This window comes from Urocampus carinirostris, chromosome 1 (genome assembly GCF_059441175.1).
Source record: "Urocampus carinirostris isolate Australia breed hairy pipefish chromosome 1, RoL_Ucar_1.0, whole genome shotgun sequence".
NCBI classification, from domain to species: Eukaryota; Metazoa; Chordata; class Actinopteri; order Syngnathiformes; family Syngnathidae; genus Urocampus; species Urocampus carinirostris.
Window position 1 is genome coordinate 73,414,170 of NC_142349.1, and position 26,866 is coordinate 73,441,035.

A 26,866-nucleotide genomic window follows, 5' to 3' on the forward strand; every position below is an offset into this window, starting at 1 on the left:
GCAGTGACGAAGACAAATGGAGGCTCGGTCGCCCAAAAAAAAAAAACGGATTTCTAGAATTCCAATCCCGGATTGGCACCTGAACGTCCGCTTGTGTGGCGTGCACGCGCCCCGCCTAGCGGAAGTGGGCGGCGCCTCACGCAGGAACACGCGAGCTGGCTGGCGTGCGCGCGCTCGCTGACGAGGAGCAGACAAGCGCGTGATCGCCTTCGCCTCGTCCTTCTTTCTTTTTCTTCCTTTTTATTTCCCTCTTTTGATTTTTTTCTTCTCTCGCCACGGTGGCGTCGGGCGCGGGAAACCTTCCCGCCGGCGGGATGCTCGGCGGCCCCCTGGCGTGCGCGCGCGCGTCGCCTCTTCTGCTGCTGTTGCTGCTGCTTGGCGTGCACGCGGTGCGCGCGTCCTACCCGCTTCAGGGAGGCTGCCCGGGAAAAGACTGCCCAGGTGAGCCGTCGCCGTCATTTTTAGGATTTTTTGTTTTCCACCTGTAATGGGAATTGTGATTGACGGGGACGCGCGTGCGCGGCGCGGCAACCCGCAGACGCTCCTCGGGCGCGTGCACGCGCGAACGCGTGGTTCCTGACTGGCCGCCACTGCGGTAAATTTCATTTGAATTCGACGCAAAATGTGCTCAATGACGTAGAAGAATGGACACGTGCTTTCTTATGACGTCCTTTGATGACGTCACAACGTGTCGTTCAGAGGCCCAATTGGAGTTTTGTAAATTTGGGGCCGAAACTCTAAAAATGAAAAAATATTAAGGATCCATATGCAATTCAACTCATCAAACAGTGATAGATGAAAACATTTTAGGCTGCATTTATTTTAAAGGTACAGTGTGTACGGTTTCACCAATAGTTATCGCCATGTTGTGTAGCGAAACTGAAAAATGGGTGCTAAAAAGCACAAGGAAGAATACAAACTACGGAAGCTCAAAATGACCAAACTGCAACATTCTTCTCAACTTGTTTTACCCTTTAAAGAAGAAAAAATGATTAAAAAAAGGAAAAAACAGGGAAAAATGGAAAATTCAAGAGAAGAAAAAAGAATAGAGAAAGGGGGGAAGAAAAAAGGGGAAAATAGGGGGGAATAGGAGAAAAGGAAGCAATGAAAAAAGAAAGAATGGAAGAAAGAAAGAAAGAAAGAAAGAAAAGAGAAGAAAATAAGCAAGAAAAAAGAGAAACAAAGGGGAAAAATGGGGGAAAAGGGAGAAAAATGAATTAATGAAAAAAGAAAGATGGAAGAAAGAAAGAAAAGAGAAGAAAATAAGCAAGAAAAAAGAAAAGGGGTTAAAAAAGGGAAACAAAGGGGAAAATGGGGGAAAAGGCAGAAAAATGAATTAATGAAAAAAGAAGGAATGGAAGAAAGAAAGAAAAGAGAAGAAAAAAAAGCAAGAAACAAAAGGGGTAAGAAAAAAGGGAAACAAAGGGGAGAAATGGGGGAAAAGGGAGAAAAAGAAATTAATGAAAAAAGAAAGAATGGAAGAAAGAAAGAAAACAAAAGGAAAAAAGCAAGAAAAAAGAAAAAATGACAAAATCTCAGAGTAGGATGAGCTAAATAATTGACTCCACCTCCTAGCTGCAGAATTTAGGGTTGGTACTAGTGCTTGAAATCCTTGAAAATGCTTGAATTTTAATGCTGTGTCCCTACGGTGTGAAAACTGTTTTTGAGTGAAGTGCTTGTAAATGCTTGAAATTGTTGCCCTGTTTTTCAACAAGTCCACTTAAAAATGACGCCGACACTGCTTTCTGGTGGCTAGGCTTTGTTGTTGCATTTCTTCCTGTTAGTTCGATGAGCTTACATCTTCATTTTCCTCATGTTGAGGTTTTTGAGTTTTTCCTGGCCCTCATGTAGGTTTTAGATCAGGGGATGGTGCCATAATAGTCTGTAGTTTGCAGCCCTTTGAGACTCCTTGTGCTAAAGGAGTATACAAACAAAAATGACTTGACTTGAATAAAATAAGAGACAAGAGACATTAATTTAAGCTCATGAGGAGATACAGTCAGTTCAAGGCCTGATTCTTATCCGACTAAAATTTCGCAGTTTTTATTACAACTCACTCATAGAATTGTTGGGGGAAGAAGATTGGGGGGAGGAAGATTGTATACAGGGGAATATTGTTGTAGATCAATGGAGTCTGAGCTTATTGACATAATGAGGACAAATTTGTTTAGACAGGAAATTCCAGGCTTGTTTCTCCCGAGTTTAAATGTAATAACAACACTCGCCTTGGTCTGGAACAGCTTGCAAGCTGACAGGAATTTGGCTGGATCAGGCCGACTCCAACAAATTTCTTGGAAAATCGGCGTAAATTTGGAGAATCGAAAGAGGACGAAAACATTGTCAATTCCTGGAAGCGTGCACTTTGAGAAAAACAAGTGCATCATTGCCAGGGAACGCACTAAGCAACATGTGATATTTCTGACGTGATGTTTTTGCTCCGGAGGGTATAAAAACGCTGATTGTCTCTTAGACGAATGAGAACTCTGTTTGGACACCGATGAACATCAATAAACAGCTTCTCCGTCTCCCGTCAAAACCTCTCTGTGCTTTTGTGCATATTTCTGGAGCATATTTCACGGGCTGCTCCGAAAACATCAAAGAGAAGAATGCAGCTTCACTCCAATGGCAGAAGGTTAATTGGCTTGAGGAGATCACAAGAGGATAAGTCTCTTTGTAATAAGGAAATACAATTGTCAACTGTAAGGACTCTGTCATGCTCACTGAGTAATCTGAGTTGGAACGTACAGAAATTGAAGGTTTTTATTCTAGCCTGAATTTGTTTTTGGAATCACATAAGGGTATGTCAAAGCGTTTCCAAAAGTGGCGACCAGTTTACAGCTCTAAAATCTCTACAGCCGTGTATTTGATTTTTGACCAATTTTTAGACATGGAAGAATGAAAGGAGTTGTAAATGTTTGACTTCTCTTTTTAGAAGTCAATTCATGATTTTGCACTCATATGCGTGATAATTGCGGGTAAAAACAGATCCTGCTTATTTTCTGCTCTGATTTAAACACACCCTGTAAAATTGGATTCATAATTTAATTGGCTAACCAATGTGTCAATCAACATTTAAATCGGACAGTATTTGCTAAAGATTTTTGAAGTAGGTCATGCCTTTTTTTAGGTTGTCACAGGCTAAGGACCGTATAAAAAGCTTGCAATTGGCCGAGAGTGGTGTCAATCAAAAGGTCAGAGGCTAACGGCCATATTGGAAATCCTCTTATTTTTAAAGGGGAGTTGAAGCCAAACAAACGAATTACAAGAAGGAACGTCGCATGAAGCAGACATGCATTTAGGCGGATTTTTTTTTCATTTCTGGGCATTATGGTGTGTTTTGGAGTAAAAATATAGTGTTGGGAATTAAATACCAAAATGTAGCGTTTACCAAATTGTTCGAATGAGTTATCTGACTCCATTAACCAAACACAACCTACATTTCTTGAGGGAAGAGATGAACAAGAAAGCCGATATTTTCACAAGGGGGGCAGATTTAATTTCATTAACAATTTAACTAAGTGTACTCCATCGAAAACGGCCGAATTAGTGTCCTTGGAGTCTCTGGGAAGCCCTCTTCTGAAGTCCTTTAGCTCTCTTATTCACCATCTTCTCCCCGCATAATGGCGTGCCGACTCCTCCCATGGGTGTGCCAAGGAAGCCCCCCCTGGGCATCGCGTTGTCTGGAATACTCAAAACAACACCGAGCGTTTCTACGTCATCAGGGCCTTTCTGCGTCTGGATGTCCTGATCATCTTATCAGCCTTACGTCCCGTTCCCGCCGTTCCGGTAAACAACATTTTCCTCCAGGGTGCCCTGACCTCGCACCACAGCCCAGTCAGTGAATGTCTTTTGCATTAAATGTCATTTGTAGTCAATCGTATAAAATCCTTTATAGTCTAATGTATAAAATCCTTTAAAAGAGACCGCGTTTGTGAAAATTTGTTGCATAAGTGGAGTATTATAGCACTTCTGGGTGGGTTGTAACAGCTTCATAAGTTTGAAAGTCCGTAAAAAGTGCTTGAATTTGGCGATTAAAAGGGCCTAGGAAACCTGGACTGGAGTTTCGAGACGATACATTTGCCAGTCTTGTCTCAAAATGATCTCTAGGGTCCGAACAATCCATGTGGGCGGAGTCAAATATTTCATTCCTACCCCCTATTGCTAAGCCCCGCCCCCCGAAGTATTTTTAGCCAATACATGAATTTATATTTTTTTTTTCAGCTACGTCGGAGAGGAAGGGCGACCTACGGGCGTGCGACCAATCCACGTGCCGCTTTGGGGGCGTGTGCAGGGACGACCAATCACAGCTCAAATGCGTGTGTCAGTTCCAGGTGGGTGGCGACCGATTCTTTGATTGACAGCTGGACAGCCGCCGTCATTTTTATAGGATTCAAATGAAATCCATGTTTATCCGTATATTATTCTTATATTCCATCCATCCATTATCTGCACCGCTTATCCTCAGTAGGGTCACGGGGGCGCTGGAGCCCATCCCAGCTATCTTCGGGCAGTGGGCGGGGGACACCCTAAACTGGTTGCCAGCCAATCGCAGGGCACACAGGGACAGACAACTCGCTCGCTCATTCACACCTAGGGAGATTTCGGTTAGGCCAATCATCCTGACATGCATGTTTTTGGAATGTGGGAGGAAACCGGAGTGCCCGGAGGAAACCCACGCAAGCACGGGGAGAACATGCAAACTCCACACAGGAGGTTCGATCTCATGACCTCAGAACTTGTGCCGCACACGCGCTAACCACTGCGTCGCCGTGCTCCTATTCTTATATTCCAGACTCTTAATTGCGAGCGTTACAATATAATCCAAAATACGGTACAAGATAAAAACAAACGTACAATGACACCTAAAATGGGCCAAATTATTGCCTGATTAAAAATAAATGTTTTAGGTTCATTATTATTATTGTTTTGCTGGTGAAAAAAGCCAAAGATTCAGAAAAGTAACCTAGAAACGTTTTCAGGATTTATTTTAGAAATATTTTGGAATTTTTTAATAGTAACCCTTAAAATGTGAAAATGTTTATGCCGACTCTAAATAGTACCAAAAAGGGTATTCAAAGTACACAAACCCACTAGAAAATATTGAAAATAGACTAAAAAGAAACAAAGAGTACTGAAAACGTATTCAAAGTATGCAAATGCACTAAAATGTACTTAACATACTAAAATGTACCCAAAAAGAAGTATCCAAAGTACACAAACCCACTTGAAAAAAATTGGTAATAGACTTAAAGTACTAAAGAGTACTAAAACATATTCAAAGTATGCAAATGCACTAAAAAGGTACTAAACATACTAAACAAATAACCCAAAAAGAAGTATTAAAAGTACTGAAATGGTATTCAAAGTACACAAACTCTCTTAAAAAAAAGTTGAAAATAGACTTAAAGTACTAAAGAGTACTGAAAACATATTCAAAGTATGCAAATGCACTAAAAAGGTACTAAACATACTAAACAAATACCCCAAAAAGACGTATTAAAAGTAATTAAATGGTATTCAAAGTATGCAAATGCACTAAAAGGTACCAAACATACAAAAAATACACCAAAGGGAAGTATTAAAAGTACTGAAAAGGTATTCACAGTACACAAACCCACTTGAAAATATTGAAAATAGACTTAAAGTACTAAAGAGTACTGAACAGGTATTCAAAGTATGAAAATGGATGAAAAAGTACTAAACATACTAAAAAAAATACCCAAAAAAGAAGTATTAAAAGTACTGAAAGGGTATTCAAAGTACACAAACCCACTTGAAAATATTGAAAATAGACTTAAAGTACTAAAGAGTACTGAAAAGGTATTCAAAGTATGCAAATGCCCTAAAAGGTACTAAACATACTAAAAAAAATACCCAAAAAAGAAGTATTAAAAGTACTGAAAATATATTCAAAGTACACAAACCCACTAGAAAATATTGAAAATAGACTAAAAAGTAACAGAGTACTGAAAAGGTATTCAAAGTATGCACATGCACTAAAATGTACTTAACATATTAAAATTACCCAAAAAGAAGTATTTAAAGTACTGAAAAGGTATTAAAAGTACACAAACCTACTTGAAAAATATTGAAAATAGACTTAAAGTACTAAAGAGTACTGAAAAGGTATTCAAAGTATGCAAATGCCCTAAAAGGTACTAAACATACTAAACAAATATCCCAAAAAGGAGTATTAAAAGTACTGAAAATGTATTCAAAGTACACAAACCCACTTCAAAAAATTTGAAAATAGACTTAAAGTACGAAAGAGTACTGAAAACGTATTCAAAGTATGCACATGCACTAAAATGTACTTAACATATTAAAATTACCCAAAAAGAAGTATTTAAAGTACTGAAAAGGTATTAAAAGTACACAAACCTACTTGAAAATATTGAAAATAGACTTAAAGTACTCAAGAGTACTGAACAGGTATTCAAAGTATGAAAATGGATGAAAAAGTACTAAACATACTAAAAAAAATACCCAAAAAAGAAGTATTAAAAGTACTGAAAAGGTATTCACAGTACACAAACCCACTTGAAAATATTGAAAATAGACTTAAAGTACTAAAGAGTACTGAACAGGTATTCAAAGTATGAAAATGGATGAAAAAGTACTAAACATACTAAAAAAAATACCCAAAAAGAAGTATTAAAAGTACTGAAAGGGTATTCAAAGTACACAAACCCACTTGAAAATATTGAAAATAGACTTAAAGTACTAAAGAGTACTGAACAGGTATTCAAAGTATGAAAATGGATGAAAAAGTACTAAACATACTAAAAAAAAATACCCCAAAAAGAAGTATTAAAAGTACTGAAAAGATATTCAAAGTACACAAACCCACTTGAAAATATTGAAAATAGACTAAAAAGTAACAAAGAGTACTGAAAAGGTATTCAAAGTATGAAAATGGATGAAAAAGTACTACAACAACTGATAAAGTATTCAAATTATGCAAACACATTATAATGTTCTTAAACATACCATGAAGTACTAAATAGTGGGGCAAGTACTAAAAACTAAAAAAAAACTCATAAAAATATATTGTAAATATGCCAACCCACAATAAAGTATTTAAAAATATACTAAAAAGTACCAAAGAGTACTGAAAAGATATTCAAAGTACGGAAATGTAATAAAAGGTTCTTAAACATAATAAACAAAAGAAGTATTAAAGAGTACCAAAAGTACTGAGAATGTATCCAAAGTATTTAAAGGGATTAAAAAAAGTACAAAAAAATACAAAATAGTACCAGAAAATATAAAAAGTACTTAAAACACTGATAAAGTACACAAAATATGCAAACACTCCGTAATGTTCTTAATACTAAAACGTAAGGCAAGTACTAAAAACGAATGAAAAGGTATTGTAAGTATGCAAACACACTAAAAAGTACTAAAAAGAAGAGAAAGTACTTAGAATTACCTTAAAAGTATTCACAGTAAGCACATGCCCAAAAAAGTACAAACACAGTACTAAAAAGTACTCAAAAACACTTAAATCGTGTTCAAAGTTTGCGAATGCACTTAAAAGTACTTAAAAGTACTTAAACTTACTACAATTTCAATAATATGTATCAAAGGTATTTAAATACAAACATCCTGACAAATACTCATATATGTATATATATATATATATATATATATATATATATATATATATACAAAAAATACTGAAAAAAGCTCTAAATACTATAGTACAGAGAGGTTATTCAAATTACACAAACACATAAAAAAAGTAGGAAATGACAAAATAATTCCAAAGAAGTAAAGTACCCAAACTCACTCAAAAGTACTAAAGTGTCAGGAACCCGAACAGGACCCAAACGCGTGACGTTTCTCAAACAAACCTTTTATTTTACGGGACACGGGGAGTCATGCACGTGAGGTAGCCGGTCTGGCGTGGAAGGACAGGAAGCCAGAGACCGACGAGATCGATACCGATTGCCCGAGTAGATATCGGACAGATGGGGTCGATACCGGACAGGACGGGACAGACAGGATTGATAATAAAACAGGATATCAAAATTAAACAGGAAAAACTAGACGGGAACAAAAACTGGAGAGAATAATAGACAGGGACGAAACTGGAAACCGATATTAAACAGGACAAAAATAAACGGGAACCATACCGGACAGGAAATACCAACAGGAAACAGGACCGAGTCAGAACCCACGTCTTGCGGGGAAGAAGTTCGTTGACGGACTGACAAAGGAAGAATGAGAGCACTGAACTTAAATAGACGGAAAGCCAATCTGTCAACGAGCCACAGCTGGCGCCACATGGGCGGGGAAAGACAGGAAGCCAGAGATCGACGAGACCGATTCCAATTGCCCGAGTTGATATCGGACAGATTTGGTCAATACCGGACAGGATAGATAAGGAATCAGGATATCGAAAATTAACAGGACAAACTAGACGGGAACGAAAACTGGAGAGAATAAGAAACAGGACAAAAATAGACGTAAACGAAACTCGAAACCGATATTAAACAGGACGAAGATAAACGGGAACAATACCGGACAGGAAATACCAAAAGGAACAGGACCGAGTCAGAACCCACGTCTTGCGGGGCAGAAGTTCGTTGACGGACTGACAAAGGAAGAGTGAGTGCACTGAGCTTAAATAGAGGGAAAGCCAATCCGTTAACGAGCCGCAGCTGGCGCCACACGGGCGGGGACAGACAGGAAGCCAGAGATTGACGAGACCAATTCCAATTGCCCGAGTTGATATCGAACAGATGGGGTCCATTCCGGACAGGATAGATAACGAATCAGGATATCGAAAATTAACAGGACAAACTAGACGGGAACGAAAACTGCAGGGAATAATAGACAGGACAAAAATAGACAGGAATGAAACTGGAAACCGATATTAAACAGGACAAAAACAAACGGGAACAATACCGGACAGGAAATACCAACAGGAAACAGGACCGAGTCAGATCCCACGTCTTGCGGGGCAGAGTTTTGTTGACGGGCTGACAAAGGAAGTGTGAGAGCCCTATTAGCTTGAAATAGACAGAAAGCCAATCTGTCAATGAGCCGCAGCTGGCGCCACACGGGCGGGGCCAATTAAGCGCCGTGGCAACCGTGACAAAAAGAGGACTGGAAAGTACTAAAGACGAATGAAAAAGCAAAGCGACGAACTAAACGTATAAAAATAAAAATAATTCTGAGCCTTTTTTGGAATTCTTCAGGATATTGAAGTCATTGTCTTTGTTTTTTGTGTTTTTTTGTGTTTTTTTTCTCATCAGTGCCACAAAAAGTACGTGCCGGTATGCGGTTCCAACGGCGATACTTACCAAAACGAGTGCTACCGACGCCAAGCCTCCTGCAAACAACAACGCCTCATTGCCAGGGTGGCCAACGGACCCTGCCCGCAAAACGGTAACGCTGTTTTAAAGGGACAGTGTGGAACGTTCCACCGCCGGATGTCGCTCCGTGGTTTCACGCTACCGAAAACGAGCGCTACCGAGCACAAGGAAGAATACGAATTACGGAAACTCAATGTGACCAAAATCGGCAACGTTCTGAATTTTGCAAAGGAAGAAAAAAACAGAAAACAAATTAAAAAACGAAAACTTTCAAAACAAGGAAAGAGAAGAAGGAAAAAGAGAAAGGAAAGAAAACAGAAGAGGAAAACGGTAAACAAAGACAAAGAAGAAAGTAACGAAAAGAAAGAAAAAGAAAGAACAAAAAATGTTATAAAAAAGCTGAAAAGGAAAAAAAGAGGAAAGTGAGAACAAAAAGAAAACAAGGCAAATAATTGGAAGAAAAGTAAAGAAAGAAGATAAGCGGAAAAATGGAGAGATAAAAGAAGAAATCAAGAAAAATGAAAAGAAGGCAAAGAACAGAAAAAAGATAAAAACAAACAAATGAAAAGAATAAATAAAGAAAAAGGGGAAACAAAGCAAAGAAAAATTGGGAATAAAGAAGAAAGCAAGAAAAAAAAGAAACTCAGGCACTGAATAGGAAAAAGTAAAAAAAATTGAAGGAAAGAAAAATGGAAAGGAATTAAGAAAACAAGAAAAAAGAAAGCAAAAAAAACTGAAAAACAAGGTAAAGAATAGAAAAAACATAACAAGGAATGTAGGAAAATAATTAAGTAAATAGAAGAAAAGTAACAAAAAAGGGAAAAAAATAAAATGGAGATAAAAGAGAAGAAAGACAGAAATTAGAAAACAAGGCAATGAATATAAAAAGGAAAAAAAGAACAAAAGAAAAGATTAAAGAAAAAGGAGAAAAAAGCAAGAAAGGGGAAAAATTAAAAAAAACTGAGAAGGAATTAGGAAAACAAAAAAAGAAAGCAAAAAAAACAAAGCAAAGAATAGAAAAACTGTAAAAAGGAACGAAGGAAAAAAAATCAGGAAAAAGGGAAGAAAATAAAAGAAGAATGAAGATAAAAAAGAAGAAAGCAAGAAAAGAAAACAAGGAAAAGAAAACCCAAAATAATTTTTTTGTTTTATTTTTGGAGGCAGCAAGATGGCCGACAATCAACTTGATCAAATCACTACGATAAAAACACTGTCCCTTTAATTTGCTTGATACAGAAAACAAACACATAGTGACGATGGTCCTAATACCATTTTTTTTTTAATTTGATTGACAGATGGCGGCTCTGGTTCTGGAGATCCAGAAAGTGAGTTTTCTTGTTCAATTTATATAAATATTCTTTTTGAAATCTGTTATATTTCTCTCCATTTGTCACAAAATTGGTGTATTTGACGACATTTTTATGCGCAGGCTCATAAAAAGAATACTTTTTTTTTTTCGTCAGGCAAATTGTTAGACAGCTATGTCTGCGAGTGGGAAAATGGCGCATTTTTAATGTGTTTTTTATTCAACAACAAAGCCACAAAAATATTTATTTTATCCTATTTAAAATTGTTATTTTAAATTATTATAATTAATTCCTTAGAAATAAGTTAAAACTAGTAGCTTTAGTTATAAAAAATTGTCCCACTTGGAAATAATATCGCATTTGTATTCAGGCTTAAGCATAGTCGTTCTTGTATTCTTTTTTTTATCCAGTAGATGGTGACAGATCGCTGTGTCATTTGTTTTAGTGTATTAACGTTGACTCCCAATTATCATTCCCCCTCTTTAAAGTTTTTCTTTCTTTCTTATTTTTCTTCTATTATTTGCAACATTGTGTATAGTTAGTACTTCTTATATCCAATATGTGTAATAGGATTAAATTACATTCTCAGAAATGAAAATAATTTCAAGATAAAAATGAAATGCAATTCACCTTTGATGTGATGTGACCTGAGCTGGTGCGGTGAAGTATCGGGTGGATGCAGTAGGAGGAGGAGACTCTTGTCAAATTTAGTTAAGTGCAAAATGATTTTTTGAGGTAGTATAGGTGGGAGAATTCTGTAAGGATGAGGTTGAATAATCTTATTATCCTACACTGGAGAGTGAAAACATTATAAGATGGTGTCGCTGTATCCCGGGGGTCTACTGTAATCAATTTTAGGCTTCTTATATCTAATATGTGTAATATGATTAAATTACATTCTCAGAAATTAAAACAATTTCAAGATAAAAAGGAAATCCAATTCACCTTTGATGTGATGTGACCTGAGCTGGTGCGGTGAAGTATCGGGTGGATGCAGTAGGAGGAGGAGACTCAAATTTAGATAAGTTCAAAATGATTTTTGAGGTAGTATAGGAGGGAAAATGCTGTAAGGAAGAGGTTGAATAATCTTATTATCTCACACTGGAGAGTGAAAACATTATAAGGTGGGGTCGCTGTATCCCGGGGGTCTACTGTAATTCATTCTAGGGCTCAAAGGACCAAGTAAGGCTTGTCAAATATTGAAAAAGGTTAGATAATTTGTTGTTGATATGGTATAGTTGGGAAAATGCCGTAACGAGGGGCCTAAAATCCTCTCATCCCACACCGTTGACGTAAAATGACATAAAGCGGGGTTGATGTATCCTGGGGGTTTACTGTAATGAATAGTTCTGGCTTATACAACAAAGTAAGGCTTGTCAAATTTAGATGAGTGCAAAATCATTTCTCCTTGATGAGGTACAGTGGGGAAATATGCCTTAAAATGAAAACGATGTAAGGCGGGGTCGCCTTATCCTGGGGGTCTACTGTCATCATTTCTAGGGCTCAAAGGACCAAGTAAGGATTGTCAAATATTGAAAAGGGTTAGATGCGGTACAGTGGGGAAATATGCCTCTTTTAGTAGAGGGGCTGAAAAAAAACCTTATTCCTCAGTGTTGAGTAAAAACGTCGTAAGGCGGGATCGCTGTATCCTGGGGGTCTCCTGCAAAGAATTCTTGCTCAAAGGACTAAGTAAGGCTTGTCAAATTTGGATGAGTGCAAAATAATTTCTTCTTGATGAGGTACAGTGGGGAAATATGCCTTAAAGTGAAAACGATGTAAGGCGGGGTCGCTGTATCCTGGGGGTCTACTGTAATTCATTCTAGGGCTCAAAGGACCAAGTAAGGCTTGTCAAATATTGAAAACGTTTGGATAATTTGTTGTTAATATGGTATAGTTGGGAAAATGCTGTAACGAGGGGCCAAAAAAAATCCTCTTATTACCGTTGAGGTATAATATCATAAAGCGGGATTGCTGTATCCTGGGGGTCTCCTGCAAAGAATTCTTCTGGCTCAAAGGACTAAGTAAGGCTTGTCATATTTAGATGAGTGCAAAATATTCTGTTGTGCATATGGTATAGTGGGGAAAATGCCGTAAAGAGGGGCTGAAAAAAACAGACCTTATTCCACAGTGTTGAGTCGAAACGTCATAAGGTGGGATCGCTGTATCCCGGGGGTTTCCTGCAAAGAATTCTTCTGGCTCGAAGGACTAAGTAAGGCTTGTCAAATTTAGATAAGCGCAAATTAATTTCACCTTGATGAGGTACAATGGGGAAATATGACTTAAAAGTGAAAACGAGGCGGGGTCGCTGTATCCTGGGGGTCTACTGTAATTAATTCTAGGGCTCAAAGGACCAAGTAAGGCTTGTCAAATAATGAAAAAGGTTAGATAAGTTGTTGTTGATATGGTTTAGTTGGGAAAATGCCGTAACGAGGGAGCAAAAAAACCGTTATCCCACACCGTTGAGGTAAAATGCCTTAAAGCGAGGTTGATGTATCCTGGGGGTTTGGCTTGTACAACAAAGTAAAGCTTTTCAAATTTAGATGAGTGCAAAATAATTTCTCCTTGATGAGGTACAGTGGGGAAATATGCCTTAAAGTGAAAACGATGTAAAGCGGGGTCACATTATCCCGGGATCGCCTTATCCGGGGGTCGCCTTATCCCGGGGGTCTCGTGTGCTCATTGCAGTGGAAAACGCGGAAGGTTCGGCCTCGGACGCCGTCAAGAGGAGCAAATGCAACTCCTGCAAATACGGGGCCGAATGCGACGAGGACGCCGAGGACGTATGGTGAGACGAGGTGGCGGAGTCAGGGCAAAACACCCCCCGTTGTTTTCGCCGTCTCTCCCCCTTCAGGTGCATCTGCAACATCGACTGCAGCGGTCACAACCAGAACCCGGTCTGCGCCACCGACGGCCATTCCTACAACAGTCCTTGTCTTCTTCGGGAGGCCTCCTGCATCAAACAGGAACAGATCGACGTACGCCACCTGGGGAGGTGTCGAGGTACTGCCGATGGGCTAGCCGGAACGCGCAAAAACCACACGATCGGAACGAAAACGTGAAAATGCAGTCCAGTTCCGTCTACTTGTGACGTCCTCAAAGGGCTACACAGACCACAGAATATTATGACACCATCCCCTGATCTGCAACCTACATGAGGGCAAGGAAAAACTCAAAAACCCCAACATGAGGAAAACGAAGAAACCTTGAGGTCTTCTTCATTCCAGGATGACCTACAGAAATACTACAAAATAATAACACAGTAATACCACAGGCTAGTACCAAAATGGGACTACAAAATCATACTACAGTAATACTATAAAAATACTATGACAGACACACTAAAAATAATACCACAGCAATAATACTACAAGATAGTATATATACTTGAAAAATACTACTACTGTATTACTACACATATACTGTACTGTACTACAGAAACACTAAAATAATTGTACTACATTCAAAGAAATACTACAAAATAATAACACAGTAATACCACAGAACTAGTACCAAAATGTCACCACAAAATCATAGTACAGTAATACTATAAACTCACTCCTGCAGAATTACTTCAAAAAGTCTACATTCTCCACAGTAATTCTACAAAAATACTATGACAGACACACGACAAAATAATGCTACAGTAACTAAAAAATACTACAAAAATACTATATATAGACTTAAATAATACTACGACTGTATAACTACACAAATGCTGTACTACAGAAACACTAAAATAATTGATCTACTATCAAAGAAATACTACAAAATAATAACACAGTAATACCACAGAACTAGTGCTAAAATGCTACTACAAAATCATACTACAGTAATACTATAAACTCACGACTGCAGAATTACTTCAAAAATTCTACATTTACCACAGTAATACTACAAAAATACTATGACAGACACACTACAAAAAATGCTACAGTAATGAAACAGAACTACTAAAAAATACTACAATAATAATTATATATATATATATATATATATATATATATACACTTGAAAAATACTACGACTGTATTACTACACATATACCATACTACAGAAGCACTAAAATAATAGATATACTATAACAGAATTACTACAAAATAATAACACAGTAATACCACAGAACTAGTACTAAAATAGTACCACAAAATGCTTCTACAGTAATACTATAAATTCACTACCACAGAATTACTTCAAAGATTTTAGATTTACTATTGCAGAAATACTACGAAAATACAGTGATAATACCACAGTAATACTACAAAAATACTATGACAGACACACTACAAAATAATACCACAACAATAATACAGAACTACTAAAAATACAACAAAAATACTTTATATGCTTGAAAAATACTACTGTATTACTACACATATACTGTACTACAGATACATTAAAATAATAGATATACAATAACAGAAATACTACAAAATAATAACACAGTAATACCACAGAACTAGTACTAAAATACTACTACAAAATTATTCAACAGTAATACTGTAAATTCACTACTATAGAATTACTTAAAATAATAGATATACTATTGAAGAAATACTACAAAAGTACAGCTACGGTATTATTACAAAAAAAAAAACATCTTTTTTTCTATATTTAGTCTTTTTTACTTTTTTCTTTTACTATTATATCTATATTATTTGTAGTTTTATTTCAAATTATTTCAATTGATTTTTACTATTTATTTTACTATTTTGTCTAACATTTTGTTGTACTTTTACCATTTATTTGTTTTGTTTTTTTCTGAGTTAGCTCATTTTTTAAAGTACTTTTAGCTGGATCTCATTATATAGCCATCAGAGGCGCGTGCTTCCAGAATCGGAAGGATGCTCATTTATTGGAAAACACGAGAACGAAACGTCTGATTGGTTTATATGAACACAGGAAATGAATCTGATTGGTTTAAACATAAATAACATGTTTAAATGCAGTGTATAACAAGAACCAGTACAGGATCAGGACCCAAACGCGTTCTCACACAAGCCTTTTATGGGGAGTCATCCACGTTAGGCAGCGGTCTAGCGTGGAAAGCCAGAAAGCCAGAGACCGACGAGATCGATTCCAATTGCCCGAGTTGATATCGGACAGATGGGGTCGATACCGGACAGGAAGGGACAGACCGGATAGATAATGAATCAGGATATCAAAATTAAACAGGACAAACTAGATGGGAAGGAAAACTGGAGAGAATAATAAACAGGACAAAATAAACTGGAACAAAACCGGACAGGAAATACCAACAGGCAACACGACCGAGTCAGAATCGACTGCAGTGGTTCATTGACGGACTGACAAAGGAAAAGTGAGAGCACTGAGCTTAAATAGACCGAAAGCCAATCTGTTAACGAGCCGCAGCTGGCGCCACATGGGTGGGGAAAGACAGGAAGCCAGAGATCGACGAGACTGATTCCAATTGCCCGAGTTAATATCGGACAGATTTGGTCGATACCGGACAGGATAGATAACGAATCAGGATATCGAAAATAACAGGACAAACTAGACAGGAACGAAAACTGGAGAGAATAATAAACAGGACAAAAATAGACAGGAATGAAACTGGAAACTGATATTAAACAGGACAAAAAGAAACGGGAACAATACCAGACTGGAAAATACCAACAGGAAAACAGGACCGAGTCAGAACCCACGTCTTGCAGGGCAACAGAGGTTCATTGACGGACTGACCAAGGAAAAATGAGAGCACTTAGCTTAAATAGACGGAAAGCCAATCTGTTAACGAGCCGCAGCTGGCGCCACACGGGCGGGCCCAATTGGGCGCCATGGCAACCGTGACAATAATGAGCACTAAGCATAGTGAAACTTTGTAACACAATGCCTCTCTGTAAATTTAGGGAGGCGAGGTCTCGAGCCAGCTTCCCGGCACTAAAAACGAAAGCCATCTTGATTCATAGTTAGCAGGCCCTAAGAGAAACTGTTCGTGGCCTTTCAAGTTTTAGCTTTTTAATGAGAGACACATTTTTCGGTGACTGGAAAAAGTATATAAAAATACCAGAGTATGAAAGGCATATTTAAACCATCATTTCCCTTACAGATTTCATTAAAAGAATAATATTTCTTAAAATGAGCAAACGAAATTCTGATTCAATTTTGAAGTAAAGCCGCCATCTTTTTTTTTTTTGCGTCCTGGCAGCGGACAAAGAGCGAGCCAACAGGAAGGACGACGGAGGCCCTTTCAAAGTAAATGTCCTGGGTGAGTCACGCCGCTGTTTTGCTTCTAGTGCAAGTGAGGGGAAAATATATGGAGTGAGGGCCCGCATTGGGTTCAAAATTGTGGCCAAGGGGCCCATCCTGGACACAGTTCCCGTTTTTATCATTTAGGAATAAATATACATTACATCTTATATTTACTTTGTACTATATTTACTTACAATTAACACAAAATAATATTAGGTCCCTGTTTAAAGCACTACATCTGATATTTTCTTTCATAGTATTACCGTACTTGTATTTTTTTAGTATTTCTGCTATCTGATTTTGTAGTATTACTGTAGCTTCATTTTTGTAGTATTTCTGCAGGATTATTTTTGTAATATTTACATAGTCGTTTTTTTGTAGTATTTCTGTTGTATTTCCATAGTACAATGTTGTAGTGTACCCCATATTTTTGGAGTATTACTGTGGATGATTTTGTATTACGTGATTTCTGTCATATTTCTGTTGTAGTATTTTTGAAGTATGTCTATTTATTTGCAGTATATCTGTAGTGTTTATGTACTATTACTGTAGTTGTATTTCTTTAGTATTTCTGCAGTATTATTTTTGTAGTTTTTACATAGTAGTTTATAGTAGTTTTTTGGTAGTTTTTTGTGGTATTTTTATAGTATTTCCATAGTAGAATGTTGGAGTATATTTTATATTTTTGGAGTATTTCCGCAGGATTCTTTTTGTAATATTTACATAGTCGTTTTTTGTAGTATTTCCATAGTAGAATGTTGTAGTGTATCCCATATTTTTGGAGTATCTATGTGGATGATTTTGTATTACATGATTTCTGTCATATTTCTGTAGTAGTATTTTTGAAGTATGTCTATTTGTTTGCAGTATTTCTGTAGTTTTATGTACCATTACTGTAGTTATATTTCTTTAATATTTCTGCAGTATTATTTTTGTAGATTTTACATTGTAGTCTATAAAGTCTGTATTTTTGTGGTATTTTTATATTATTTCCATAGTAGAATGTTTATCGTATTTCCGTGGTAGTATTTTTGTAGTATTTATTTCCTACATTTGTAATATTACTTTAGATGTATTAATTTTTTTTTAATTTCTGTAGTATTTTTGTACTATTACTTTAGTTTTATTTTTGTAGTAAATTTTTGTAGTTTGTAGTTTTTTTGGTAGCATTTCCGTAGTAGTACATATTATATTTTTGGAGTATTATTATAGATGATATTTTTATTCCATTATTTCTGTCATAATATTTCTGTAGTGCTATTTTGTAGTATGTCTATAGTCTATTTTCTGTAGTATTTCTGTAGTAAAGTTGTACTATTACTGTATTTTAAGTTTGGTAGTATTTTGCAGTATTTCTGCTGTAGTTTTTTGTAGTATTTCCATCATAGTATTTTCAAAGTTTTGAAGTATATCTGTAGTATTTTTGTAGTATTACTGAAGGTGTATTTTCGAAGTATTTCTGTCTTACTATTTCTGTAGTTGTATTTTTGTAGTATCACTGTCGTGATATGTCAGATTTTTACATACATATTAGTAGTACTCAAAGGAATAGTTTTGTAATATTTCGAGGAAACGTTTATTGTTAGTTTTCATAGTAGTATTTATGTAGTATTTTTATCGTATTTCCGTGGTAGTATTTTTGTAGTATGCGTTTCCTACATTTGTTATATTACTGTAGATGTATTTAATTTTTTAGATTTTTTTTTTAGTTTTGTTGTAATTTTGTAGTATTTTTTTAAATTTCTGTTGTAGAATTTTTGTAGTACTTCTCCAGTCTTTTTTGTAGTATTAAATTAACTTTTCCCTTTTTTTTGTCTGGGGTTCAGAAACCAAAGGACTGGAACACGGTGACGGCTTCTACGGGGCGGCGCCGGAAAGCTGCGCTCAATCGCACCCTGATTTTTGTCTGCAAGGACGCTGCGAGATCCATTTTAACGTGCCCACTTGCAGGTATTTCTCCCTTTTCACCAAAAAAACTACAGTAGTACTACAAAAATACTACTATGGAAATACTATTAATTAATTAAGACAAAATGATTTAGCAAATGTAATGCTTTAAACAGACAAGCCAATCATACTGTAATACAAAATTACGACAACGGAAATACTCGTACAAAAGTACTACTACAAAGATGATACTATAGTAATGCTATCAAATTACTACTACTGAAATACAACTACAGAAATACTACAAAAATATTAGATATGGTATATACTATTGCAGAAATGATATAAAAATTCAACTACAGTAATACTACAAAAATGCTAAGAAATACTACACGGTTGTTACACAAAAATACTGCAATAAGTTACTACTAAAAATACTACAAAATACTGAAGCAATACTACAAAATTACTAATACAGGAATAAAACGACAGAAATACTACAAAAATGTTTAAAGAAATACTACAACATTCTACTATAGATATACTATAAAATATTACTACAGTAATACTACAGAACTACCACAAAATACCATCAAAATACCTCAAAATACTACAGTAATACTATAAGAGCACTAATACAGAAATAAAACTACAGATACACTACAAAGTTACGAAATATACTATTATACAAATACTATACTACAAAAATGCTAAGAAATACTCGAAACATTTTACTACAGTAGTACTACAAAAATACTACTACACAAATACTACAAAATAGTGCAGAGTTACGACAAAATGATATAGCAAATGTAATGCTTAAAACAGACAAGCCAATCATACTATAATACAAAAATACTACAACGGAAATATTAGTACAAAAATACCACTACAAAGATGATACTACAGTAATGCTATCAAATTACTACTACTGAAATACAACTACAGAAATACTACAAAAATATTAGATATGGTATATAGTATTGCAGAAATGCTATAAAAATTCAACGACAGTAATACTACAAAAATGCTAAGAAATACTACACGGATGTTACACAAAAATACTGCAAAAAGGACTACAGAACTACTACAAAGTTACTGCTAAAAATACTACAAAATGCTAAAGCAATACTATAAAATTACTAATACAGAAATAAAACTACAGAAATACTACAAAAATGTTTAAAGAAATACTACAACATTCTACAATAGAAATACTACAAAATATTACTACAGAACTACTACAAAATACCACTAAATTACCTTAAAATACTACAGTAAAACTGTAAAATAACTAATACCGAAATACAACTACAGAAATACTACAAAAATACTAGATACTGTATATACTATTGGAGAAATGCTACAAAAATTCAACTACAGTAATACTACAGAAATGTTAAGAAATACTACACAAATGTTACACAGAAATACTGCAAAATAGTACTACAGAACTACTACAGAGTTACTGTTAGAAATACTCCAACATACTAAAGAAATACTATAAAATTACTAATACAGAAATACAACTACAGAAATACTCCAAAAATACAACCACAGTAGTTCTACAAAAATGTTTAAAGAAATACTACAACATTCTATTGAAGAAATATTGCAAAATATTGCTACAGTAATACTACAGAACTACTACAAAATACTACTAAAATACCTCAAAATACTACAGTAAAAATGATAGATATACTCTGACAGTAATAGCACAAAAATGCTACTGGAGAAATACTACAGAGATTGTAGTATGGAAACACTAGGAAAGTACTAGTTCAGAAATAGTACAACAATAAAACTAGAATTACTGCAAAAATACAAGCACAGAAATACCTCAAAAATGATCGATATACTATTACAGTAATACTACAAAAATGCTAAGAAATACTAACCAAATGTTACACAGAAGTACTGCAAAATAGTCCTACAGAACTACTACAAAGTTAATACTAAAAATACTTCAAAATACTACAGCAATACTATAAAATTACTAATACAGAAATACTACAAAAATACAACCACAGTAGTTCTCCAAGAATGTTAAAAGAAATACTACATCATTCTACTATAGAAATACTACAAAATATTACTACAGTAATACTACAGTACTACTACCAAATACTACTAAAATACCTCAAAATACTCCAGTCATACTACAAATTTACTAATACAGAAATACAACTACAGATATACTATAAAATTATGAGATATACTATTGCACAAATAGTATACTACAAAAATGCTAAGAAATACTCAAAACATTTTACTACAAAAATACTCAAAATATACAACTACCGTAATGGCACAAAAATGCCAGCACAGAAATACTATGAAGATAAAATACGGAAAGAGTAGGAAAAGACTACTAAAGAAATACTACAAAAATTATAGATATACTATGACAGTAATACTGGAGAAGTACTACAAAGATTGTAGTATGGAAATACTACGACAGCACTAGTACAGAAATAGTACAAAAATACAACTATAGAATTACTACAAAATACAAGCACAGAAATACCTCAAAAAAATATACTATTACAGTAATTCTAGAAAACTGCTACCTCAGAAATACTACAAAGATTGTAGTACGGAAAGAGTAGCGCCACTAAAGAAATACTACAAAAACAATAGATATTCTCTTACAGTAATAGCACAAAATTGCTACTGGAGAAATACTACAAAGATTGTGTATGGAAATACTACGAAAGCACTAGTACAGAAATAGTACAAAAACACAATTATAAAATTACTACAAAAATACAAGCACAGAAATACCTCAAAAATGATAGATATACTATGACAGTAATACTACAAAATACTACTGGAGAAATACTTAAAAGATTAGGAAAGTACTAGAACAGAAATAGTACAAAACCACAACTATAGAATTACTACAAAAATACAAGCACAGAAATACCTCAAAAATGATCGATATACTATTACAGTAATACTACAAAAATGCTACTGGAGTAATACTACAATGATTGTGGGGGTTTTGTAGAGGTTTATTGTTAAATATTCTTTATCAATTATCCATTATCCGTTATCGGTCAAATCATAATACACTACAAAGCCAAGAGGCCGAGACACTTGCTCCCAGCCAAGAGGCCGAGACATTTGCTCCCAGCCAAGAGGCTGAGTCAAGGTCCTAGTCGGGAAAGACTAGTAGTACTGGAGTATCCCTTTGTGGGCCCCCAGGTGCCACCCGGGCTACAAGGGGACCCGCTGCCAGGAGGCCCAGGCCTTCAACGTGCTCTACGTCGTCCCCAGTGGACAAAAGTTGCATTACGTCCTCATCGCCTCCGTCATCGGGGCCGTCCAGATCGCCGTGGTGGTGGCCGTCGTCATGTGCATCGGCAGGTCAGACACGCCCCCTTACGCCGGTGGCCACGCCCACTTTTTTTTTCACAGCACTCGCCGAGAGAAGCGCATGAAGAAAACGAGCTGCGGTTTTAAATGTGACCGCTTGACGTCACTAAAGTCAGGCTATCTCTCGGTCTCTCTCTTTTCCTTTTTCTCTCTTTTTCTTTTTTTTCTCTCTCTCTTTCAATCTCCCTAATCACTCTCTCTTACCCTCTCTCTTTAAATCTCTAACTCTCTAACACTCTTTATTTTCATCTGTCTTTTCTCTTTATTTCTCACCCACTCTGTCTTTTTCCTCTCCTTTTTTGGTTTCTCTTTCTCTCTTTTTTTCTCTGTCACTCTTTCATTTTTCTGTCACTCTTCAACTCTTTCTCGCTCCCTTTCTTTCCATCTCTCTTTTTCATCCTTACCCTTTTTTCCTCCCTTTTCTCATGCTTTTGCTCTTTCTTCTCTTGCTCTTTCTCTCCCTTTTTTGAATATTCTCTTTCTCTCTTTCTTTTGCTCTCACTTTTCTTTCTTTCTATCTCTCTTTCTTATCCTTACTCTTTTTTCCTCTCTTTTCTCATGCCTTTTGCCCGTTCCTTCTTTTTTTTACTTTCTCTTGCTCTTTCTCTCTCTTTTTTGAATATTCTCTTTCTCTCTCTCTTTTCCCTTTCTCTCTTTCTATTGCTCATCCCTTTCTTTCTATTTCTCTTTCTCATCCTTACTCTTTTTTCTTTCCATCTTTTTCTTAACTTTCTCTTCTTTTCTCTCACTTTCTCTATCTCTTTCCCACCCCCTTCCTTTCTCTCTCTCTTTCTCATGCTCACTGGTTTTTTCTCTCTCCTCTCATTTTTTTTCTTTGCTCTTTTCTTTCTCACTGTTTCTCACTCTTTATTTATTTCTCTTTCTTTTTCGTCTCTTTATCGCTCTCTCTTTTCTGTCTTTCTTTTGCTTTCTCTCTCCTTTTTATCCCATTTTCTCTGTCCATTAAGCTCTCTCAGTTTCTCTCATTCTTTTTACCCTTTTCTGTCATTCTTACCTTTTCTCCCTTACTCCGTCTCCCGTGTTCTCTCTCCCTTTCCCTCTCTTCTCCTCCCTACTTATTTCTCTCTCTCTCTCTCTCATTTTTCCTTCTCTGTTTCTTTTGCTCTTCCCTTTATTTCTATCTTCTTTCTCTCGCAATTTTGAACATTCTCTTTCTCTCTCTCTTTTCTCTTTCTTTTGCTCTTTCCTTTTTTTCTCACTTTCTCTCTCTTACCAACCCCCATCCTTTCTTCCTTTCTTTCTCATGCTCGTTCTTTTTTTCTCTAATTTTTTTTGTCTCTATCTCTCTCTCTTTTCTCTCTTTCTTTTGCTCTCTCTCTCCCTTTTATCCCATTTTCTCTGTTATTGAGCTCTCTGTTTTTGTCATTCCTTTTTCCTTTTTCTGTCAATCTTACCTTTTCTCTCTTACTCCGTTTCCCGTGTTCTCTCTTCCTTTCCCTCTCTTCTTCTCCCTACTTTTCTCTCTCTCTCTCTCTCTCTCTCACTCATTTCTCCTTCTCTCTTTCTTTTGCTTTTCCCTTTATTTCTATCTCTCGCTTTCATCCTTACGCTTTTTTCCTCTCTTTTCTCATGCTTTTGCTCTTTCCTTCTTTTTCTTTACCTTCTCTTCTTTCTCTCGCATTTTTGAATATTCTCTTTCTCTCTCTCTTTTCTCTTTCTTTTGCTCTTTCCTTTTTTTCTCACTTTCGCTTACCAACCCCCATCCTTTCTTCCTCTCTTTCTTATGCTCACTCTTTTTTTTCTCATTTTTTTGTCTCTTTATCTCTCTCTCTTTTCTCTCTTTCTTTTGCTTTCTCTCCTTTTTATCCCATTTTCTCTGTCCATTGAGCTCTCTCTGTTTCTCTCACTCTTTTTATCTTTTTCTGTCATTCTTACCCTCTCTCTTTTACTCTGTCTCCCTTTCCCTCTCTTTTTCTCCCTACTTATTACTCTCTCTCTTTCTGTCTTTCTTTCTTTCTCTCTCTCTTTTCTCCTTCTTTTGCTCTTTCCTTTTTTTCTCACTTTCTCTTACCAACCCCAATCCTTTCTTCCTCTCTTTCTTATGCTCACTCTTTTTTCTCTCATTTTTTTGTCTCTTTATCTCTCTCTCTTTTCTCTCTTTCTTTTGCTTTCTCTCTCCTTTTTATCCCATTTTCTCTGTCCATTGAGCTCTCTATGTTTCTCTCACTCTTTTTATCTTTTTCTGTCATTCTTACCCTCTCTCTTTTACTCTGTCTCCCTTTCCCTCTCTTTTTCTCCCTACTTATTACTCTCTCTCTTTCTTTCTTTCTTTCTTTCTTTCTTTCTTTCTTTCTTTCTTTCTTTCTTTCTTTCTCTCTCTCTTTTCTCCTTCTTTTGCTCTTTCCTTTTTTTCTCACTTTCTCTTACCAACCCCCATCCTTTCTTCCTCTCTTTCTTATGCTCACTCTTTTTTTTCTCATTTTTTTGTCTCTTTATCTCTCTCTCTTTTCTCTCTTTCTTTTGCTTTCTCTCTCCTTTTTATCCTATTTTCTCTGTCCATTGAGCTCTCCCTGTTTCTCTCATTCTTTTTATCTTTTTCTGTCATTCACACACTCTCTTTTTTACTTTGTCTCCCGCGGTTTCTCACCCTTTCCCTCTCTTCTTCTCCCTACTTATTACTCTCTCTTTCTTTCTCTTTCTTTCTTTTTCTTTCTTTCTTTCTTTCTTTCTTTCTTTCTTTCTCTCTTTTCTCTTTCTCTCTTTCTTTCTTTCTTTAACCTACTATAAGACTTAAAGACGTTTCCAAAGGGAGAGCAGTGAAGCCAAAGCTTTTCTCCCATTTTTGAACTTGGAATAAAAACCTATTCCAAATCAAAACAAGAAAAGAGAACCGCACGAAAGAGAATTAGAAAAACAAATGTCATTTCAAACTTATAAGAGTGGTTCTTCTTCCATGGGTCACAGGAGGTTATTGTACCAAGCAACCAAACTTTGGTTTATGTCGCGCGCGAAGTCCAAAAAGTTTTACACAAGTATGTCCTTAACTGGACCGGTACGTTTCTCTTTTACTTTGAAAATCCCTTTTTCGAATGAAATTTTGTAAACTGTTTTCTGTGTTAATAAATAGTGTGTCCTATTCGGAGCCATCTTTTTTTGTACTTCTTTTTGCTAGAATAAAGTTTTTCTTTTCTTTTTTTTTTCAGGAAATGCCCGAAGAACAATCGCGCCCGCCGCCACAAACACAACCTGGGACATTTTGTCAACGACAGCGACTCTCGATTGGCGTAGCCATCTTGTTTTGGGGGGTTTTTCCTCTTTTTTCGATTCGGATTCCGGAAGAAGACCACCTCAGGCGGCCGCCTTGTTCTTCCTTCCTTTCCTGGATGCCCACTTTGAGGAATGTTTCCGCCTCCGCCGCTCTTATTTTGAAGGGTCGCGGATGCCCGTCACCAAATCGAAGGCTTTTCAATGTAACGATATTCGGTATCATGAGGATGATGTCTCGTGGTGTCGTCCCGTGAGTCCTTTCCCGTTTTGTCCTTTTCGTTTGTTATTTAGTGACATATTTACATTCCCATAGACCTTTTATTTTTTAGGCCACGACAGGAAGTGCCAGACTTTTTTTATCGTAGGCTTCATTTAATTTGAGACTGCCGCATCTCACTCCAAACTGTATTTAAAGCCTGCCTTCTGCAGGGATCTTTGCTCGTTCTTTTACTTTGAAGGTCCCAACAGGAAGTGCAAGTTTGTCCGCTTCATTTATTTTCGAGGTTCCAACAGGAAGTGTGAGCCTACCCTGTTTGGTTGAACTCTTACTCTGGGTTGACTTTCTTCAGGAAACGTCTTTGCTTCTTTTATTTTGGTCGAAACAGGAAGTGACAGTCTTTTTCATGAATAGCTTTATTTTGCAGGTAGCCGTAGGACGTGTAGGCTCATTTTAAGTGAGTAAATAACGATCTCTTATTTTGAAGATTCTCGCGTTCTCCCTTTACTTTGAAGGCCCTGACAGGAAGTGTCAGTCTTTCATTGGCTTCTCTTAATTCTGAAGGCGTTCTCAGTAAGTGTAAGCCGACTTCATTTATTTGTAATCGATGCTCTGGGATGACCTTCTTCAGGAATCTTTTCCACCTCCTTTACTTTGATGGGCCCCGACAGGAAGTGTCAGTCTTCTACGTTGTTTTTTTCTGTTTTGTTTGAAAACAGCTAGAGAAAGTGTGAACCTTTTATTTATTATATTTATTCCAACTGCTGCTCTATGTCAGGGATCCTCTCTGCTTACTTTTAATTTGAAGGCCCTAACAGGAAGTGTCAGTTTTCTTCATGGTCAGCTTCATTCATGTTGTCATTTCCGACCGAAAGTGTGAAACTACTTTATTCGTTTTAACCGCTGCTCTGGATTTCGTTTCTTCAGGAATCTTATTTGTAACCTTTACTCTGAAAGCTCCAACAGGAAGTTTATGGTCAGGCTAATTTATTTTGAAAGTGTGCTGTTGTAGCGTGAGCCTATATAATTTCATTTAAATGCTGCTCTGGGTATACCTTGTGCGGGAATCTTATCCGCTTCCTTTACTTTGAAGGCCCCAACAGGAAGCGCATGTGTTTTTTGTCAGGCTTTTTTTTTTTCAGGGCTCCAAAAGAAAGTGTGAGCATACTTCTGCAGGAATATTTGTTTATTTAACTTTGAAGGCTCCGACAGGAAGTGTCAGTCTTATTCAGTGTCAGTATTTTTTACTTTGACGGTTACAAGAAATGTGAGTTGTCTTAATTTATTTCGACTACTGCTCTATATTTGGAATCTCC

At 36.3% G+C, this 26,866-nt stretch overlaps 1 protein-coding gene across 1 annotated transcript; it reads left to right on the forward strand.

The window, feature by feature from the left end:
- The first annotated feature begins 155 nt into the window (after nt 1-155).
- LOC148376819 (tomoregulin-1-like) lies at nt 156-26,860 on the forward strand. The gene is made up of 10 exons (XM_088350515.1): nt 156-441; nt 4,222-4,331; nt 9,264-9,396; nt 10,619-10,648; nt 13,316-13,415; nt 13,482-13,630; nt 16,797-16,856; nt 18,667-18,790; nt 21,935-22,096; nt 25,270-26,860. The coding sequence occupies exons 1-10, from the start codon at nt 315-317 to the stop codon at nt 25,352-25,354; spliced, it is 1,080 nt and encodes a 359-aa protein (XP_088206641.1). The 5' UTR covers nt 156-314; the 3' UTR covers nt 25,355-26,860.
- The last annotated feature ends 6 nt before the right edge of the window (nt 26,861-26,866 follow it).

Coding starts and splice junctions, on each gene's coding strand:
- LOC148376819 (XM_088350515.1), top strand. CDS start 315: ATGCTCGGCGGCCCCCTGGCGTGCGCGCGCGCGTCGCCTCTTCTGCTG. Junction 442..4,221: donor CCCGGGAAAAGACTGCCCAG/GTGAGCCGTCGC, acceptor TTTTTTTTTCAG/CTACGTCGGAGAGGAAGGGC. Junction 22,097..25,269: donor GTCGTCATGTGCATCGGCAG/GTCAGACACGCC, acceptor TTTTTTTTTCAG/GAAATGCCCGAAGAACAATC.